Here is a 20,113-nt window from a genome sequence, read left to right as displayed (position 1 = left end):
TGCTCACCATGGAATGAGCGTTACCTCCGATGGCGCTCACCTCGCACGGGTTTCCCACACTGAACAGTGAAAGCTCCGGGCGAGCACGGGCTCCCGACCCCTGCGGCGGGCAGGCCGGGCGCTGGAAGGCACCCAACGCTGACCAACCAGGTGGGGACACCCCGGCGGGAGAGGCTGTGGGCCTGCAAAGACCCCGTGCCGGCCGTGCAAACAACTGACACCTGGGAGCCTCCTCGCACCGGAAGCTGCGCGCTTTACGGCAAGTGCCAGGCGAGTGCCAAGGCTGCCGTAAAAGGAAGCGAAGCCCCGGGCGCGGAGGCGCGGACTTCCGGCTTCGCCACTGGCCCGGCGGGAAAGTGCGCGGTCGGTTGGAGCAGCCTGGCCCCGCCCCGCGGGCCGCACTCCCGAGAGGCGTGTTCCGGGCGGGCGGACCCAGCGCCGGCGCCGGTTGAGACACCGCTCCGCGTCCATGGAGGCGCCGGGGCAGGCGGAGGTCGGGAATGAGGACGGCGACAGCACCTGTGGGGACCTGTGCTGCATGGACAAAGGCCTGCGGAGGTGAGGGGCGCCCCGGGCCGGGCGGCGGGGCCGGGACCGCCCCGAAACCACACGCTCCCTCCCTGCCCGGACCCCCGTTAGCTCCGGGCGGCCGCCCGCCCCTCCCCGCCGAGGTCCCTGTCCCTCCGGGTTCTGCCCGTCCCTGCGCTGCCTTCTCTGACGCTGACGCCGCGGTCACCGCCCTGCACGGGCTCTGCCTCGGGCCTCCCGGTTCCAGTCCGCCCTGTGCTGAGCCCGCGACGCAGGCGTTCACGTGCTTCTTGCAAGCCCTGAGCTAACCCTTTTGAGCCCCCGTGCCCTCTGTCCTGCAGCCCAAACGTGTGCGTGGAGCACCTGGCCCTTGTCCCGGTTACTGACTGCCCCCGCGCACCTCGCAGCCCTTCCTCTACCTTTTCCCGCAGGTGCCGCCTCCGCTCCTTTGGGCGTTGGCGCGGGCTGTCCTTGGCGGCGCTTCCTCTGTGTGAGCCTGGCTGCTCCCAGTTACAGCATCTTGTCTGGACCCTGGTCTGGAATTTGCCAGATGTTTTTCAAAGGAATATATATGTTTAATAGTAGCTGTCATTTACTGAATGCCATCGCTGTGTGCATGTGACATATATTGTCACTGATCCTCACAACAGTTCTGCAAGGTGGTAATTTTGCAGGTGACAAATCTGAGACCAGAGGATGTAAATAACTTTCCCAGCCTCGCAGCTGGTGAGCAACTAAGTTCAAATTCAAACCCATTTCCGTCTAATTTCACTCTGCTTTTTCTACTGTGCCACATGACCTGCACACTTTTAATTTCCAGAAGCAGAGATGTTTTGGAAAATAAATGATTGATATCAAGAACACATGTTAATAGTATACGGTCTGGACTAAGGAATAGCTCAATAAATGACAGAGGCGAGGTAACTGGGAAATATTTGGAACAGTCAGACCTGTAGAGGTTGCTAGTTTGACATTGAGAAGAGCTGCATCCCTTTCTGTGGAGGGACACAGAACATGGAGCCAGTGCCATGCCCTTGCCGCCACCCCTCTGAACTGTGTACATGCGATGGTATTCCTGGGTCCTGGGAGGGCTGTTTCAGAGGGGCTCTGGTTTAAAGGGCACAAACTGAGAGAAAGAAGAGATGAGTTCCATTTAGCGCAGGTGCATTCCAAAGTCGACAGGCAGGACAGGCACTTTTTCAATAGAAATGGCAGTGCCCGTGGTTTCTTTTGAAATGGGCTGCCTGCTGGGCTAAGCAGCCATTGTGGACAGTGAGGGAAGCAGCACACTGCAGAGCCAGGTCTGGATTTATACCAGCTCAGTTAGGCAACAACTACAAGAACTGGGACAAGTTACTTAATTTCTGTAAATGTCAGTTTCCTTAGATCCCTGCGGTTTAGTATTGTAAGAGTTGAAGGAGATGAGGAATCTGAGGCTGTTAACTCATGGAACAGCAAAAAGGAGTAGAGTGCAGTTTTGCGCTGGGGTATAGGGACCCCAGGGCCTTTGCATTGGTGCCTTCCCTGTGTGCTCATCACTTCATGTTGAGAAGCTAGACATGCCCAGGGTCACCTGCCTCTCCTGAGTGCGTTTCTTGATTGTATAAATGGCCCAAAATGCTGGTTCATGGTAGGAATCGCTATACCTTGTGAGACATTTCCAGGCTACTACAAATAGGGAGGATTTCATTATAGAACTAGAGGCCCGATGCACAAAATTCGTGCAAGGGGCTCAGCCCTTATAGCCCTGGCTTAGTCCGGAAGGTGGTCCAGCTGTCCGGTCTAGTTAGCATAATACACTTTATTATTATAGATGAGTAGAGCTCACAGTTATATATATGCTGTTGGGTTAATTTTAATTATTTGGTTATGATTTCAAAATCTTTTTTTTTTTACCTGTGTTTAATGGTACATATTTTCTTTTATAGCATATCAGAGTTATCCTTAGATTCAACCCTCCATGCCATCAATCTGCATTGTAACAACATCTCGAAGATAGAAGCCATTGACCATGTCTGGAATTTACAACATTTAGATTTGTCATCTAATCAAATAAGTCAAATCGAAGGGCTAAGCACACTGACAAAACTACGCACTTTAAATTTGTCCTGCAATTTGATCACAAAAATAGAAGGTGTGTAAGTGATTTTCATGTAATAGTAATACTTTGAATAAGGAAGATGACTTAAGTCCATTTTTTTTCTTCCTAGAAGAATGGGATAAATAGTAAACTTTTGAAAACTGACCCTAAAATTTATTATATAAAATTTTTTCTCCTAGAAAAGTTATTAGCCTTTTTCAAGTATTTTATAAAATACCAAAAAATTAATTTCACTGTTATTTAATTTGACTGTAGATTTGCTTCAAAACAGTCAGAAATAGTATTGCAGTACTATATAGCTTTAGTATATTGATTATTGAATCCTGTAAAAGCTTTATTTTATTTTATTTTATTTTATTTTAGGACTTGAAGCACTAATTAATCTGACTAGACTGAATTTATCCTATAACCACATAAATGATTTAAGTGGTAAGTAGATGTGCTTAATCTATATATATAAAAGCCTAAGCGACTGTTACAACCAGTTGACCAGTCGCTATGACGTGCACTGACCACCAGGGGGCAGACACTCAATGCAGGAGCTTCCCCTGGTGGTCAGTGTGCTCCCATAGCCAACCTCCTATGGCCGGCCCCAATGGGCCCTCATCAGGGCCGGCTGGCCAACCTCCCGCAGTCCGTCCCCCCAGCCGGCTGGCCCCGATAGGCCCCAATCGGGACTGGGTGATGGGCGAGACAGCCCCAATCGCCAGACAGGCCAAGGAACCCCACCTGTGCACGGATTTGTGCACCAGGCCTCTAGTTTTACTATAATGCTCAATATTTGCCATGTGTGGTGAGTTAGAATGAGCTCAGCATGTCAAAAAGCTGAATAATACAATTTTTGATAAAAAATTTCATCTAGAGAATGTGTTGGTACCAAAGCTACCGCTGAATGAAAAATTGGGATTAAAACTTGGGTGGTCCGTACCAGGACAAACTTGGATAGGAAGGACCTCCTTTGGGGGAAATGGTATTTTAATATTAGATAATTAATGAATATACTATTCTAGAGAGAAAGAATTCCAATAGAACCTCTTACAGTGATATAAATATTCTATGTGTGTGCTGCCTGGCATGGCACCCAGTGTGCCAGGCGAGCATTTGAAATGTGCCTAGTGCACTGAGGAACTGGATTTGTCATTTTATTTACTTTCAGTCAAATTTAAGTTTAAATTCCAAAGCCACCTGAGGCCATCCTACCAGATTGGACAGTATGAGCTTATAGCATCCCAAAGGCCATGACAAATTAAAAATCAAATACGTGTTTATTCTTTTTTACTTCAGTATGTCTAAAAAGGTAAAAAATTACCTACTTTTTAACTGATTAAAGTGGTACACTGATAAAGTGAAAAGGTTTCATAATTATTCATCAAATTATTGCTTAACTAGATCATCTAATTATCTTCATAAACTCAATCGATATTTGAAACAGCCTTATTCATTTGTTTTTTCCCCTACTAGAAAAATACTACCCTACGCCAGGTGTTTAGTATACAAAAAAAGAAATGATCTTGTCACTACCCTTAAGCTGAAGTTGTAGCAGTATTTTAAATTTTCCCCCCAAAGGTGTGAAAGTATTAGGATTGATTATTGGCTGTAGGTCTGTCACTGCTGTGCGCTTTTGAGCAAAGTCTGCTACTTTTTGGATGAAATTTCCTTATCTGAAAAATAAGAATCTTAGTTAAGATAATTTACTTATTCAACAAATATTTATTAAAGAGCACCTGTGGACAGGTTCTTTTTTTAATATGTTTTTTATTGATTTTTAGAGAGGAAGGGAGAAGGATAGAGAGATGGAAACATCAATGAGACATCCATCGGCTGCCTCCTGCATACCCCCTATTGGGGATCAAGGCCACAATCAGGGCATGTGCCCTGACCAGGAGGAATTGAACCATGACCTCCTGGTTCATGGGTTGACCCTCAACCACTGAGTCATACCAGCCAGGCTGGACAGATAAAGTTCTTGTAGGGAACGATTGTAGATCATCTAGGACTTACATCTGTTGCTGGTAGAATTCAAAGTAGTATAAGGACTTTGAAAAACAGTTTGAAGGTTTCTTATAAGGTTACATGTACATTTACATGCAATCCCACTCTAGGCATTTACTGAAGAGAAATGAAAATATGTTTAACCAGAGACTTGTACATGAGTGTTTGTATGTTTATATAGCTTTTCATATAATCAGGTTTCTATGATTATCTGTAATCTCTAAAAACTGGAAACCACCCACTTACCTGTCACCTGGTAAACAGATAAATTGTGATATAGCCACACGAGGAAATAAAAAGGAATGAACTATTGATACATGCTGCAACATGGATGAATCTAAAAAGAATTGTGCTAAGTGAAAGCATTCACAAAAGGCTACACTGTATGAATCTAATATGTGCCATTCTAACAAAGGCAAAGTTATAGGGGCAGAAATCAGATCATCAGTCGCCAGGGCTTGAACACGGGGAGAGAAAATTGCCTACATAGGGACACACTGATTGGGGTGGTGGGAATAAATGTTCTATATCTTAGTCATGGTTAAAAAACTATATGTTGGTCAAAGCACATGGGACTCCACACCTAAGAAGTGTGAATTTTAGTGACTGAGAGAAGGAATATGAAGAAAATGTAGTAGGCAACCCTGGAAGTTCTAATAGCTAATTCTTAGAATGATGTATATTATTCAGAAACACCTTGCTAGAGAGCAGAACGCGGTAGTGTGTGTGCTAGAGCATGTGGCATGCTAGGGCTCAAGTGAGCATGTTGGACCTCGGAGCAGAGGAAGGAAGTGTGGCTGGAGCACAGCAAGTGGGGTTTGTGTGCAGAAGAGAGATGAGCAAGTAGGAAAAGGGTGATGTTTGCATGTTGTCATAGGTACAACGGGGGCCATTGGAGGGCTTTAAGCAAGTGACGTAGTGCATGTGTTAAAGGATCACTTGGGCTGAATGAGGAGCATGGGTATTAGGACGGGAGTGGGAGTCAGTGGGAAGCTGCTCCAGGTGTCCAGAGGAGAGGGTGAGGCCTGGACTGGGGAGAGATGGGAGATGGCTTAATGTATTTTACAGATGGAGGTCATAGGACTTGCTGATGGGTACAATGAGGGAATGGAGGAGAAAGAAATCCATGATGAATATGAGTTTTCTCTGCAGTAACAGGCACATGATGGCATTGCTTCCTGATGTGGGATGATGGGGGAGGAGCAGGTTTGAGATGGAGTGAGACTTGTGTGTGCACGTATGTTGAGTATTTGGGTTAGAGCTGAGATCTGGCACGTTGGTGGTGTTTGTAATCATGAAATTGCGGAAGGTCCTGAGAGCCTGTGGATGGAGGAGGGGACAGCCAGTGATGAGTGTGCTTGTGTACCTCGATGGGACTGCAGCCATGACGCTGCGGGAGTGCGGAGGTCCTGGAGAGCCTGTGGATGGAGGAGGGGACAGCCAGTGATGAGTGTGCTTGTGTACCTCAATGGGACTGCAGCCATGACACTGCGGGAGTGCGGGAGGTCCTGGAGAGCCTGTGGATGGAGGAGGGGACAGCCAGTGATGAGTGTGCTTGTGTACCTCGATGGGATTGCAGCCATGACGCTGCGGGAGGGCGGGAGGTCCTGGAGAGCCTGTGGATGGAGGAGGGACACGGGGACAGCCAGAGATGTGGAGCAGGACCTGACAGTGCAGCTGCATCTCGGAATGGCCCCTCCAAGAGAAGGGAGGCTGGGGCATGGTCCACTGACCAGCTCCCTTCTCCAGGACTGAGGGGAGCCCGGCACGCACACTGTTGGGCTGCACCTTTGCTCAGCAAGCTCCACGTGGAAGCAAGTTCGGAGACAGGAAAGAGAAATAGCCAGTTGCACCCGTTTCATAGCACCATTATTTACAGTAGCTAAGATTTGGAAGCAGCCCAGGTTTCTATCAGATGAATGGATAAAAAAGCTGTGGTACATTTACACCATGGAATACTATCTATACTAATAAAAGAGAAATATGTAAATTGACCATACCTCTGCAATGCCCACCAGCCAATCAGGAGGGAATGTGCAAATTAGCAGGACAAAGATAGAGGCGGCGCCTGCTCTGAGGGGGAGGGCAGGGGGCGGAGGGATCTACAGAAGCAGCACTCTGGCAGGAGCAAAGCGAAGACTGCAGACTCCAGCCAGAGTCAACGAGAAGCCTGCAGACTCTGGCCGGAGTCAGCGAAGACTCCGGCCAGAGCAAAGGCGGAAGATGGCGGCCAGAGCGAAGGCCTGGGTCCCGGGTGCCGGAGGAAAACCGGTGTCGGCAGCCAGGTGAGGGAAGGCCTATTGCATGAATCTTTGTGCAACAGGCCTCTAGTGTGGCCATAAAAAAGGATCTCTTAACTTTTGGGTCAGTATAAATGGACCTGGAGAGCATTATGCTAAGTGAAATAAGCCAGTCAGAAAAAGACAAATACCATATGTGGAATCTAATTAACAAAAAGAACAAATGAGCAAACTAGTAAAACAGCAAGCGCTCCAGGGGTACCCGAGTAGGGCACACGAGGCTGTCCGGGTGGGGTTCCTGGCTTACAACACCCCAGATAAGCTGGGGCTACAGGTATTATCAGCGACTAAATCAAATGCTGTTTGTATTTTATGCTCAAACCAGCAATGGAAGTGTACTCAGTGTTTGCTTATCAGGAAGGAGCCTGGAGCCTTGCTTGTTCCGTAAGTTCCTGCATGGCCTGGGAGGCCCAGGAGTTTTGTTTGAATGTAACTCATACCAGGGACCTCTGTTCTCAAAACAAGCGGACTTGACTGACCCTCTCCACAAGGTGCAGCTTCACAGCGAGGCCTCGCGTGCCCTGCGCCTTCGCCTCGAAGTAGAACCCACGTAAAGTGTTCCGTGAGCTGTTGGGGAAATTGCTGCTGTGGTATCAGCAGGGTTTTTTTCATCTTGCAGGTTTGATGCTCCTTCATGGAATCAAACATAAGCTTAGATACATCGACCTGCACAGCAACTGCATAGACAGCATCCATCACCTACTCCAGTGCATGGTGGGCTTGCACTTCCTGACCAACCTGGTTTTGGAGAAGGATGGCGAGGATAACCCTGTCTGTCGGGTGCCGGGTAGGACCCACTAATTCACCATGCTTTGTAACAGTGTTCACAGTAGCTGGTGCTTAGAACCTGCTTTTATTTGTCTTAAGCTTTTCAGCTTTTTATTATGTATTTGGAAAAACGTAATTGCAAAATAAAATATTTTTTACACAAGCTAAGTTGTTATTCAAAGAAGAACATGGTGAATAGATTAGTGACTCTATTAAACAGTTTTATATTTGACTTATATTTGACTAGAGGCTCAGTGCACGAAATTCGTGCACGGGGGAGAGGGGGTCCCCTCAGCCTGGCCTGCACCCTCTCACAATCCAGGACTGCTGGCCTGTTGCCTGATCGCCCCTAATCACTTGCCTGCCTGCCCGATTGCCCCTAACGCCTCTACTTGCCTGCATGATTGCCCCTAACTGCCTCTGCCTGCCTGCCTGATCACCCCTAACCACTCGCCTGCCTGCCTGATCCCCCCTAACCGCCTCTGCCTCGGCCCATGCTGCCGCAACTTCATCTGGAAGGACATCCGGAAGGTCGTCCTTATGCTTGTATTATAGATAAGTGTCTCATAATTAAATTATCATTGTGATGTATTCTTGGAGTGTAACTCTAGGCAGCCGTAGGTACATCTGGTAGCTGACAAATTTATTTGATTCTCCAAGTAATTAACCTCTTTAATGCATGGGTTTTCATTTTGAATATATTTCCAGGGTACCAAGCAGTTATGCTGCAGACCCTGCCACAGCTTCGAATCTTGGACTGCAAGAACATATTTGGTGAGCCGGTAGACCTGTCACAGATTAACTCCTCGAGTCTGCAGTGCTTTGAAGGTCTTTTGGATAATTTGGTTTCATCTGATTCTCCCCTAAATATCAGTGAAGACGAGGTATGGTATTGGGTTTTCCCTAATATAAAGATGCCTTCAGCTTGTCCTTTATCAGCGCACATGCTGAGGGTCTGGTGGTGTCTGTCCTAGATCGCTGACGGAATGCCACCGGTGGTTACGGCCCCCACGGGTGATGACATGGCCCCCCTGGACCCGTTTGCAAGTACACCAACTGACACTGGGCTGCCATCTTTCATGTCCGTGTGCCCGCCTTCTGAGCCAGAGAAGGTTAATCATGATAGCGATTTTCAGAATGAGATGAAACTTCAGAAATTAGATGATCAGTTTTTACAGCTTCTCAATGAAGTAACTATTTTTGCTATTTTTCTAAGTCCTGTGTTTGTTTAAGAAATAGTAGTTCAAAAAATGTAAAGTAAAATTGGTACAAGCGGACATCAGAAACACTGGACTGCATCTGTGCATGTGTCTGTGTGTCTGTCTGTCAAGTCCCCAAGAAGTGGGATTGTTACAGTCCCCGTGGCGGGAATGGTGATGGACTTTTCCCCTCATTTTCCTTGTCCTCCTCTGGACCTTCCTAATGTGGTTTCTGTTGTGCTTCTCCTTATTTCCGCCCACTCACATATTATTTCAAACTCTTCGCACCTGTGGTGAACAGGGGATTGGGAGTCACGTTTGACCTCTTCTGTCATCTCTTCAGTTGTTTGATGGTCCAAACCACTTCTGGAACCCACAGCTGAATCCCAGTTCATTCATAGACTTCCTCCTTGGACTCTTTACAGTAGACTTTCCCCAGATGAATCTCTTCTTCCCTGAGTTACTCATTCGGTTTTGCCCCTTACACCGGTGTTCAGGGTGAGCTACAGTCCTGGACTCGCTGCTGTCGGGGTCCCGGCCTCACCCCAGCGGTCTGGTCCTGACCTGCAGAGGTGTCGCCTTGACCACCTCCCCTCTCAGGACACAGCGCGGTGTTACTTTATCCCCTGACAGGCGAGGCTGTTAAGTCAAATGTCAGTTTGACCTCAAAATTTGTAATTTTAATGTTTAATTATTTTCTGAAACTTGAGTGGGGGTGGGAAGCAGAGAACGCTTATGGGGTGTTTACGGTTCGGTGGGGTTTTAATAATCCTGAACTATTGTCATAGCTATGGTATCAGCACTGCCAGGTAAACAAGGTCCCCTTTGGTGAGGGGGAGAGAGGGAAGGCGGCTGCCGGGATTCCTCGTGCCAGAGTGCAGACTGAGTTCCTTTGGGGCCGCAGAGGAGATGGTGATAGGCCTGGGCCGCAGCGCTGGACTGGCGTGCTTTGACGTAGACATACTTCTGCGCCTCCGTCTCCTCGGGTTTCATGCCCATCTCTTCTCATGGCCGACTCTTGGACCAGCGTCAGAACTTAGATTTCAGCTGGACTTAAACATGAGCACACTTGGCAGCTTCTCTTGCCCTCGCATATCTTTCTCGTGACGACGCAGTCCAGTAGGTAGGGTCACGCTCACTGTTCCCCAGAGAGGAAACGGAGCCCTGAGAGTCCTGTGTAGGGAAGCCGTGGAGCCTCATGCCTGATGACCTTGAAATCAGTGTGTGCATGACTGTCCCTACTTTGTTTTCACTGCTGCCGTGGTCCACTGTATGAATATACCAGTGTTTACTTATCATGCTCCTCCTGAGGTTCTGCCAGATTATCTCCAGGTCTGTGACCGTTGCTGTGTAAGTCTGTGTGAACTTGGGTCTTCACTTCCCTTACGTGAACAGCTGGAAGCGGAATGTCTGGAGTGGGGCTGGGTGTGTGCTCAGTTACACAGGACACTGCCAGAGCCTTCTGGGTGCCAGTGCATGCAGTCCCGCCAGCGGGCTGTGCCGCTGCCTCCCGCCGCACTGTGCTGTTAGCACTGACCTCATTGCAGCCAAGGTGCGCACCATGCTTTCATTTGCATGTCACTAATGATCGTCAGAGTTGAGCACTTTTTATGGGCTTATTGAGTAGTCAAATCTTTTGTGAAGTGTGCGTTCAGACTTTTTGCCCATATTTTTATTGAGTTGCTAGTTTATTACTGGGTTATAAGAATTCATTTGAGTCTCCCTGTGATGGGGCAGTGCAGCTCTAGCCACGCTGTCTCTGTTTGGGAAGGGAGAGAAAGCAGTAGCTGGCATCCCCGGCGGCCTCTCCTCTCCAGGTGAGCGTGCTGGAGAGGCAGGAAGGGCTCCCTGGGGCCAGCCACACACACACACACACACACACACAGACATACACACTCACACAGACACACACACACTCACACACAGACATACACACTCACACAGACACAGACACACACACTTACACACACACACTCATACACACACACTCACAGACACAGACACACACAGACACACAGACACACACACAGACACAGATACAGACACACACTCACAGACACAGACACACACACACACACAGACACACACACACACAGACACACTCTCACACACACACACAGAGACACAGACACACACACAGACACACACTCACACACAGACACACACAGACACACAAGAATTCATTCTGTATCCTGAATTCTAATGTCAGATATTGGTCATGTATTTGTCAAATATTTGTGGATATTTTCTCTCAAATTGTGGATTGCATATCATTTATTTTGGTGAAGTCTAATTTATCATTTTTTCTTTGATGGTTATTGCATTTGGTGCATTTTAAAATTCTTAGGTATCCCCAAGTCGCGGTGACATTGTCCTGTGTTACTCTCTGAAAAGCTGAGGTCTGTGTCCGTGTGGGAGGCAGTCGGAGTCCGTGCCTCTGTGAATGGGCAGTTTTCCCAGCACCACTGTGGGAAAGGCTGTTCTTTCCCTCACTGGGTGGTTTTGATGCACCGAAGGGTCACAGGTTCAATTTCCAGTCAAGGACATGTACCTGGGTCACAGGTTCCATACTACCCTGGTCGGGGCATGTGCAGGAGGCAACCAATTGATGTGTCTCGCTCACATCATGTCTCTCTCTCTCTCTCTCTCTCTCTCTCTCTCTCTCTCCCCCTCTCCCTCCCTCTCTCCCCCCTCCCTTCCACTCTCTAAAAATCAATGGAAAAAATATCTTCGGGTGAGGATTAACCAAGCAAAAATAAATCCTACATAATAAAAAGGCAATATGCAAATTGCATCACTCCGCTATACCCACGATTGGGCCGGCTAGAGGCGCGGGGGGCGGGACTTAGGGTGGCCAATTGGCTGGCAGTAGGAGTGGGGGGCGGGGACTCGCGAGTCCCCGTTCCTCGCTCCTCCCGCAGGCTGCAGGAGGACCCATGGGGCCCGCGGAAGACGCCAGTGGCCGATTGCGTGGCTGCCGGCACCAGTTTTCCGCCAGCACCAGTTTTCCTCTGGCCACCCGCCCCCCATCGGAGCGCCTCCCGAGTCCCGCCCTCAGCCTTCAGGAGACGCTTCGATCAGGGGTGGCCAGACGAAAACTGGTGCTGGCGGAAAACTGGTGCTGGCAGCCAGGTGAAGGAAAGTCTATTGCACGAAACTTCGTGCAACGGGCTTCTAGTACATAATATAAAAAATTATATGACCTTATAAATTATAGAATCTGTTTCTGGTGTTTCTTTGTTCTATTTTTTTTTTAATCTTATGCCAAAACCATACCGTCTTGATTTTTGTTTCATAATAATTTTATAAGTCTGATAATGTAAGTCTTACAATTCTTTTTTTTTTTATTCCCCAAAATTATGTTGGGTATTCTAGGTTCCTTGCATTTCTTTAAGCTTTAGAATCAGCTTGTCTGTTTCTGAAAAATGATATCTTAATATTGAGTCATAAATCTTTGAGTGTATATTATTTAGATCCGTTTCATTGTTCGCAGCAGTAGTTTTCAACATACAAGTTTTACACATCTTGTATTAAATTTTGTTTTATAATTGTTCATAAACTGAACATTTTTTGTAGTTTTGTGTCCCACTTTGTTGCTGCTTGCACGTGAAAGTGTAGTTGATTTTTGTGTACATGACTTGTGTCCTGCCACCTTGCTGGATGTGTGTCTTAGTCAAGTCCTGTTCTGTGTCTTGCTGATGATTTTCTACACAAACAGTCACATACAGACTTTGGCCCTCTTCCCTATCTCTGTGCTTCTCCTTTTGCTTTGTTGCAGTGGCTGAGGTCTCCAGTGCAGTGCTGAACGACGTGGTGAGGTGGGCGCCTTCCTGGTCCAGAGCATTCTCTTTGTGGCCGTGAAGTGTGATGCTAGTGGTGCATTGTTCATAAATGTCCTTTATCAGATAGTTTACTTCTGTTCTGCATTTTCTGATGGTGTTGGATTTTTTTTCATCAAATGTTTTTGCATCTATTGAAATAATCATGATTTTTACTCTTTATTACTATAATAGGATGAACTACATTGATTAGTGTTTGGATAATAAACATTGCATTCTTGATATACTAGAATGCCTCATTTAATCTATATCATAAAAGGCCTGTGGTTATGACGCCGTAATGGCAGAACGACCAAACAACTGACCCTCCCCCGTGGGGGCACCAGCAGCGTTAGCAGAGCGAGCGTCCCCAGAGCATCGCCGGGCGCCGGCAGCGTCTGCAGAGTTTGCTAGGCATCATGGGGCGTAGCGTCGGGAGCGTCCGCGGAGCGTGCGATGCGTTGCAGGGTGGCGGACATGGCTCTGATGGCAGGCTAGGCCTATGCGACCCTACATGCGCACGATTTAATCATGCACTAGGCCTCTAGTCGTGATATATTATCTCGTATTTATTCCTGGATTCAGTTTGCTGGTATTTTATAAGGGTTTTGATGTCTTTGCTCATGAGGGATATTGGTTTATACTTTCACTAGAGGACCAGTGCATAAAATTTGTGCACTGGGGGGGGGGGGTGTCCCTCAGCCCAGCCTGCACACTCTCCAACCTGGGACCCCTTGGGGGATGTCTGACTGCTGGTTTAGGCCTGACCCCAGGCAGTTGGACATCCCTCTCAAAATCTAGGACTGCTGGCTCCCACCCGCTTGCCTGCCTGCCTGCCTGCCTGATTGCCACTAACCGCTTCTGTCTGCCAGTCTGATCACCCCCTAACTACTCCCCTGCCAGCCTGATTGACACCTAACTGCTCCCCTGCCAGCCTGCTTGCCCCCAACTGCCCTCCCCTGCTGGCTTGGTTGCCCCTAACTGCCCTCCCCTGCTGGCCTGATCGCCCACAACTACCCTCCCCTGCTGGCCATCTTGTGGTGGCCATCTTTGACCACATGGGGGCAGCCATCTTGTGTGTTGAAGTGATGGTCAGTTTTCATATTACCTCTTTATTATATAGGACTAGAGGCCTGGTGCACAAAATTCGTGCATGGGGGGGCATGTGTCCCTCAGCCCAGCCTGCACCCTCTCCAATCTGGGATTCCTCAAGGGATGTCTGACTGCCCGTTTAGGCCCAATCCCTCTCACAATCCAGGACTGCTGGCTCCCAACCATTTGCCTGCCTGCCTGATTGCCCCAAAACATTTCTGCCTGCCAGCCTGATCACCCCCTAACCACTCCCTGCCAGCCTGATTGACACCTAACTGCTCCCTTGCCGGACCAATTGCCCCTAATTGCCCTCCCCTGCAGGCCTGGTCACCCCTAACTGCCCTCCTCTGCCAGCCTGGTTGCCCCCAATTGCCCTCCTTGCAGGCCTGGTCACCCCTAACTGTCCTCCCCTGCAGGCCTGGTCCCCCCAACTGCCCTCTCCTGGTCCCCCCCAACTGCTCTCCCCTGCAGGCCTGGTCACCCCCAATTGCCCTCCCCTGCAGGCCTGGTCCCCCCCCCAACTGCCCTGCCCTGCAAGCCTGGGTTACCCCCAACTGTCCTCCACTGCAGGCCTGGTCTCCCCCAACTGCCCTCCTCTGCCAACCCAGTCACCCCTAACTGCCCTCCCCTGCAGGCCTGATCACCCCCAGCTGCCCTCCCTTGCAGGCCTGGTCACCCCCCAACTGCCCTCCCCTGCAGGCCTGATCTCCCCCAACTGCCCTCCTCTGCTGGCTCAGTCCACCCCTAACTGCCCTCCCCTGCTGGCCTGATTGCCCACAACTGCCCTCCCCTGTTGGCCATCTTGTGGCAGCCATCTTGTGTCCACATGGGGGCAGCCATCTTTGACCACATGGGAGCGGCCATCTTGTGTATTGGAGTGACGGTCAATTTGCATATTACTCTTTTATTAGAAAGGATGGTAGGGTCTTTGGTTTTCGTGTTTGAGGTAAGCTGCCTAGTAAATGAGGTGAGAACTGTTCCTCCTGCTCTGTTTTCTAAGTGTTTGTAAGACTGGAATGATTTCTCCCCTAAATGTTCAGTAGGGTTCACCAGTGGAATCACCTGGGCCTGGGAGGTTCTTAATAATGAATTCAATGTTTTACATAATTCAAAGGCAACTCTTTTTTTTTTTTTTTTGTCTTGGTCAGTTTAGCTTGGCGTTTTATTGATTTCTACAGAGATCAACTTTGTTCATTTTATCTACTTTTCCTTGCAATATCAACTTCTACATTTATTTTTTCTTTTACTTTTAATTTACTCCTCTTTTTCTAGCTTCTTAATGTAAATGCTTAGGTTATTGATTTTGGACACGTTCTTACTTAATCATTCAAAGCAGTAAATAATCCTTTAAAGACTGTGGTAGCCACATTCGACAAGTGTCTCATTTACTTCTGTTTTTCTCAGAGAGACATTTGGGCAGTTTCCATCTAGATTCCCTGGCCCAGCACGCCTGTCTCGGTGGCTGTCATCTGGGCCTCGAGCAGGGTGTGTGTCTGCAGCTGGGGCATCAGGCTGGCAGCTGCAGGGCACTTCCAGGGGATTCCTGGCTTTCTCACTGGTTTTCGGTTCTGTCGGTTGCATGTGAGATGTTAAAACGTCCAACTATGACTTGGATTTGCCTGTTTCCCTTCAACTTTCTTAATATTTACTCTTGGTTTTCAGCACTTCCGCTGCATTGTGCTTAAGGATGGGTTTCTTCATGTCTGTCTTGCTAACGGTTTGTTTCTCTGAGCATTTTAAATCCAATGTATGGGAACTTGTGGGCATTATTTCTTCAACTCTTTTTCTGTCCCATTCTCTCTCCTCTCTTTATTCAGAGTCCACATGATCATTGCTGTTGTCCCACAGTTTCCTGAGACTGGACATCTTATTAACTTTACTCCTTGGTATTCTTCATACTGAATAATTTCCACTGTGCCATCTTCAAGGTCACTTACTCTTTCTTTTGCCACCTCATTCTTCTGTGAAGCCCAGCCAGGGAATTTTTACTTTAGACGTACTTTTCCTCTTTTTAAAAATAATTTCTGTTTCTCTGCTGAGCTTTTTTCTCTCTATTCATGACGAGGATACTTTTTAGGCCACTGAGCTCAATCAGGTCTCTCTCCACTGCCTGTCTGTTCTCCTGGGAGTAGTGAGGCTGGCTGCTGCTCCCGGGTGGGTGCTGCTGGGTTCATTCTAGATATTGTGATGTTACGCTGTGGAGACTCGATGCCCCTAGTAGCCTCCAGGGTCCCTGTTTTTGACTTGAACTGTGTCACGTTGTCTCTTGGGCTGCTTACTGTTGTCCTTCACTTGCCATCTCTGCGCTGTCCTCTGATTGTATAGACCCCAAAGCCTGACGTTTTCACCTGAGTTTTGGACTTCTGCACAGCACTTGCTGGGAAACATCCTCATCCCTGCACAGCACTCACTGGGAAACATCCTCACCCCTGCACAGCGCTCGCTGGGAAACATCCTCACCCCTGCACAGTGCTCGCTGGGCCACGTCCTCACCCCTGCACAGCGCTTGCTGGGCCACGTCCTCAGGTTAAAACCACAGAGACAGAAGCACCACGTCTAGTTACTTTCCCATGTGCCAACGACTCCAGAATCAGCCTGTGTTTGTTCATTTCTCAGGGCCTGCAAGTAGTTTTTGTTTGTTGTTTTGTTTTTGTTTTCCCAGAGTTTATCATTGTTACCTTGAGAGAGTCCACCCATAGGAGCTTACTTGTCCACACCAGAAGCTGATTCCCCATGTTTAATTCCAAGCTTTCTGACTTTATAAACCCTTGATCTTGTAAGAGCCCGTCGTAGTTTAGGAGATTTCAAATTTTAGTCTTTTGTACTGAATCAAGCTTTGTTTGTTTTTTATTCTAGACTTCTAGTTCTTTAATAGATAATGTTCCCGAGAAAGACCTGATGCTGAAAAGAGACATGGATATAACTTCTGAAAGTGACTATGGAAACAGAAAAGAATGCAATAGAAAAATTCCTCGAAGATCAAAAATCCCATATTATTCCAAAGCAATTCAGACTATTAAGCACTACAACAAAAACAACAGCCCTTCCATAAGGTACTTGTTTCCGATTCCGAAATTCAGATGAGGCCCACACAAGTTACTACTACGCTTCCGCCTTAAAGCTCTCTGCTTTCCTAACGGCAGCCACAGGGCTCTCAGCCTTGCCACTCAGACTTGCTCTGTGCCTCCGTGTACATTTATACAGAACCACCCTTTCTCTGGGGTAGAGTGTCCTTCACTGTGAAAAAGATAAACACTGCACATTCTATGGGTTATTTTCTGTTCCATTCTTTGCAGTTACAGTCGTAAAATGAAGCAGCCTTTCTTTAAAGACTTATATGTATGTTCCTCTCTGGCAAACTGTAGCCAACTGGAAGAGGTTGAGGAGCCGAGGACTGAGCTGATGAAAGTGAACATCAGTTGCCCAGAGGACACCTACCGGGTAGGGAAAAAGACTTAGGAGAAATGCATGCAAATGACCTTGGTTTTAAAATACAGGGAGTCCCAGAAAAATAGCGCATGTTTTTATTGGAGTGATGGAGATTAGTTTATTTTTCCTTCCTGGTTTCCAGATGTTGTGTGATGTTACTATTTGTGTAATTTTAAAGGAAGGGCAATTACACACTTACTTAAATCAGATTCCAGTGAGACCCTGTGTTAAGTTTCCTGTGGAGAAGAAGGCCTGTCTAAATGTTCACGTTCTTATTCCCGGCAGTGCTTCCTAACTTCTGGCTCTCAGGCACCCACGTGTCCAAGCAAATCTGGGGCTTCGCAGGGAAGTCTGCCTCAGACACCCCACAGGCGTGCTAATTCCGGGTTTTCAGGGACTTTCCCGAAACCCAGTTAGGGGCCTGTGGATCCCAGATTAAGAGGCATTTAAGAATTTTAAAATTCTTAAGTATTTGCCAGAATCATTCTCATGTTGTTAAGAATTTTTGGTGGACTGATTTATTTATAGCTTTATTAACTTGGCCTTATTTTACTTGTGAAGTTCTGGTTTTGATTGTGATGTCACTGTTCTTCCAATAATATAATTGCTTTTTGAACTGTTTCATACCTATTGGTTTCCTCCTCTTATTTTCAAGTGTAGAAGCTTTACTGTTGAGAAAAATAATAGTAATTGTCATGACAGTGATGGCAGCTAACCTTTCCTGAGTGGTCAGTACGTGCCTGCACGGTCTGTACGCTTCACTTCCGTTGATTTGTTTGACCCTCCCCACAGCCCTCTGAATGAGATGCTGCTATTTCCATATTGTAAATGAGGAAATTGAGGCAAGATAACTTTTCCAAGTTCGCACAACACTATTATTTCCTTTCAGATACTTGTCGAGCAGCTAGACCAGGAGAGAGAGAAGAGGTGGAAAGCTGAACAAGCTGAAAAGAAGCTCATGGATTACATTGATGAACTGCATAAACATGCAAACGAAAAGAAAGACATCCACAGCCTGGCTCTGCTCACCACAGACAGGTAAGGGCTCGTCCCAGCCTGGAGTGTGAACTCCAGGGGGAACACCTCCATTTCAGCTAGCTGAGGTGAGATCAGAGCCGTGTTGTGGCTAACGCTGCAGTGCTTCCGCAGCTTGTTCAGAACAAAGCATGCAGGCCCTGTTTATTCGGGCTCAGCCAGAGGGCTCAGGTAGATCCATGCACCTTCCGAGGGAGGACCAGCAAGAGCTGGAAGGCACAGCTGTACGCCTCCGTCCTGCTGGCGGGAGGGCCACCTCCAGCACAGCGCCTGAAACAGATAGTTCAGCAAAGTTTGCTGTTGAATGACGTTCACATACTACGGCGTTTCACTCATCCAGGAAGAATGCTGTGCCTTTTGGCACACTGTTACCTTCAGGGGTGGGAGAGGGGCATGGACTGTGATTTTCCGCCTTTTTTTAATCTAGTGAGAGTTTAAAACATACTGCAAATCTCCCTCTCCACTGTGACCTTTGATGTTGACTACAGATTTTATCTTTTTAAATGAGTAATATATGCATCTGATTTCTGTTTTAGGTTAAAGGAGATTATTTTTAAAGAGAGAAATTCCAAAGTGCAACTCGAAGTTATGGTTCACAAACTTCAAAATGAAATTAAGAAACTAACTATTGAATTAATTAAAGCGAGAGATCAGCAGGAGGATCACATCCGGCACCTGAGAGCCCTGGAGCGAGCGCTGGAGAAGATGGAGCGGCAGAAAGGGCAGCAGCAGGCGGCACAGGTATGTCTGTCCTGCCTGGCCCTAGCTCTGGCGGAAACAGCTCTGTTGTCCGGTGGACTCGGAGGTGCTAGTGTGTGCAGATCTACTGCCATGCGAGTTAGCTGTGGAGCTGCTGAATGAAGGCTCCTGCACTCACAGCTGTCGGAAGACTTGGTGGACGTGTTGCAGGTTGCAAGGCTTGTGTTCCCAGAGCCAGGGTGTAAGGCTCTTTGGGGCATCTGAAGGTTTTTTTATAATTGAATTTATTGGGGGTGACATCCTCTCTAATAAAAGAGTAATATGCAAATTGACCATCACTCCAACACAGAAGATGGCTGCCCCCATGTAGTCAAAGATCCTGCGCCCATGTGGACACACGATGGCCACCACAAGATGGCCAGCAGGGGAGGACAGTTGGGAGGGACTAGGCCTGCAAGGGAGGGCAGTTGGGGGCGATCAAGCCTGAGGGGAGGGCAGTTAGGGGTGACCAGGCCAGCAGAGGAGGGAAGTTGTGGGCAAACAGGCTGGCAGGGGAGCAGTTAGGCATCAATCAGGCTGGCAGCGGAGTGGTTAGGGGGTGATCAGGCTGGCAGGCAGAAGCGGTTAGGGACAATCAGGAAGGCAGGCAGGCGAGCAGTTGGGAGCCAGCAGTTCTGGATTGTGAGAGGGATGTCCCAGATTGGAGAGGGTACAGGCTGGGCTGAGAGACACCACCCCACCCCTCCTGTGCATGAATTTCGTGCACCAGGCCTCTAGTTGATTAATAAAATTCTGTAGGTTCAAGTGTTCAGTTCTGTAAAACATCATCTGTATGTTTTTCTCTTAATCTCTTCATCTATTTCACCCAGGCCTGCAATCCCCCTCCTCTGACAGCCGTGCCAGTCTGTTCTCTGTCTCTGTGTGTCTTTTTCTCTTTTGTTGTGAAGGTCTCTCACTTTCACTCTTTCTGATCTGGATCAGGTGAGCAGCAGACAAAGCGAGGGTCGCTGCTGCCAGGGCTGTCCCTGATGTGACCACAGCATCATCACCTAGGACATTTTGAAAGTCAGTTTGGGCACGAGGTTCTGTTTCGAAGGCACTTTTCCCTGGGGAACTGGCAAGGGAAGCAGGGGGTTGTTGTCTTAAGTACTA

The 20,113-nt window shown here is 47.9% G+C and overlaps 1 protein-coding gene across 7 annotated transcripts in view; it reads left to right on the top strand.

The window, feature by feature from the left end:
- The first annotated feature begins 341 nt into the window (after window positions 1-341).
- The window catches only part of LRRCC1 (leucine rich repeat and coiled-coil centrosomal protein 1), a 36,400-nt gene continuing 16,628 nt past the window's right edge, over window positions 342-20,113 (top strand). For 5 of the 7 annotated variants that reach the window (XR_013815004.1, XM_079796750.1, XM_079796746.1 and 2 more), the window contains exons 1-10: window positions 342-558; window positions 2,457-2,662; window positions 2,993-3,058; window positions 7,541-7,708; window positions 8,398-8,573; window positions 8,664-8,879; window positions 16,655-16,851; window positions 17,095-17,239; window positions 18,117-18,265; window positions 18,799-19,003. Coding sequence is in view for 6 of the 7 variants with exons in the window: in XM_079796750.1 (XP_079652876.1) it covers window positions 470-558; window positions 2,457-2,662; window positions 2,993-3,058; window positions 7,541-7,708; window positions 8,398-8,573; window positions 8,664-8,879; window positions 16,655-16,851; window positions 17,095-17,239; window positions 18,117-18,265; window positions 18,799-19,003 (1,617 nt within the window). In the remaining variant the exon portion in view is untranslated. The remainder of the gene's footprint in view (window positions 559-2,456; window positions 2,663-2,992; window positions 3,059-7,540; window positions 7,709-8,397; window positions 8,574-8,663; window positions 8,880-16,654; window positions 16,852-17,094; window positions 17,240-18,116; window positions 18,266-18,798; window positions 19,004-20,113) is intronic. The other 2 variants (XM_079796748.1, XM_079796747.1) reach the window with 2 other exon arrangements.

The sequence above is a fragment of the Cnephaeus nilssonii genome, assembly GCF_951640355.1.
Source record: "Cnephaeus nilssonii genome assembly, chromosome: 18".
NCBI lineage: Eukaryota > Metazoa > Chordata > Mammalia > Chiroptera > Vespertilionidae > Cnephaeus > Cnephaeus nilssonii.
The sequence above is the reverse complement of the archived record's forward strand: the minus strand, read 5'-3'. Positions and strand labels throughout refer to the sequence as shown.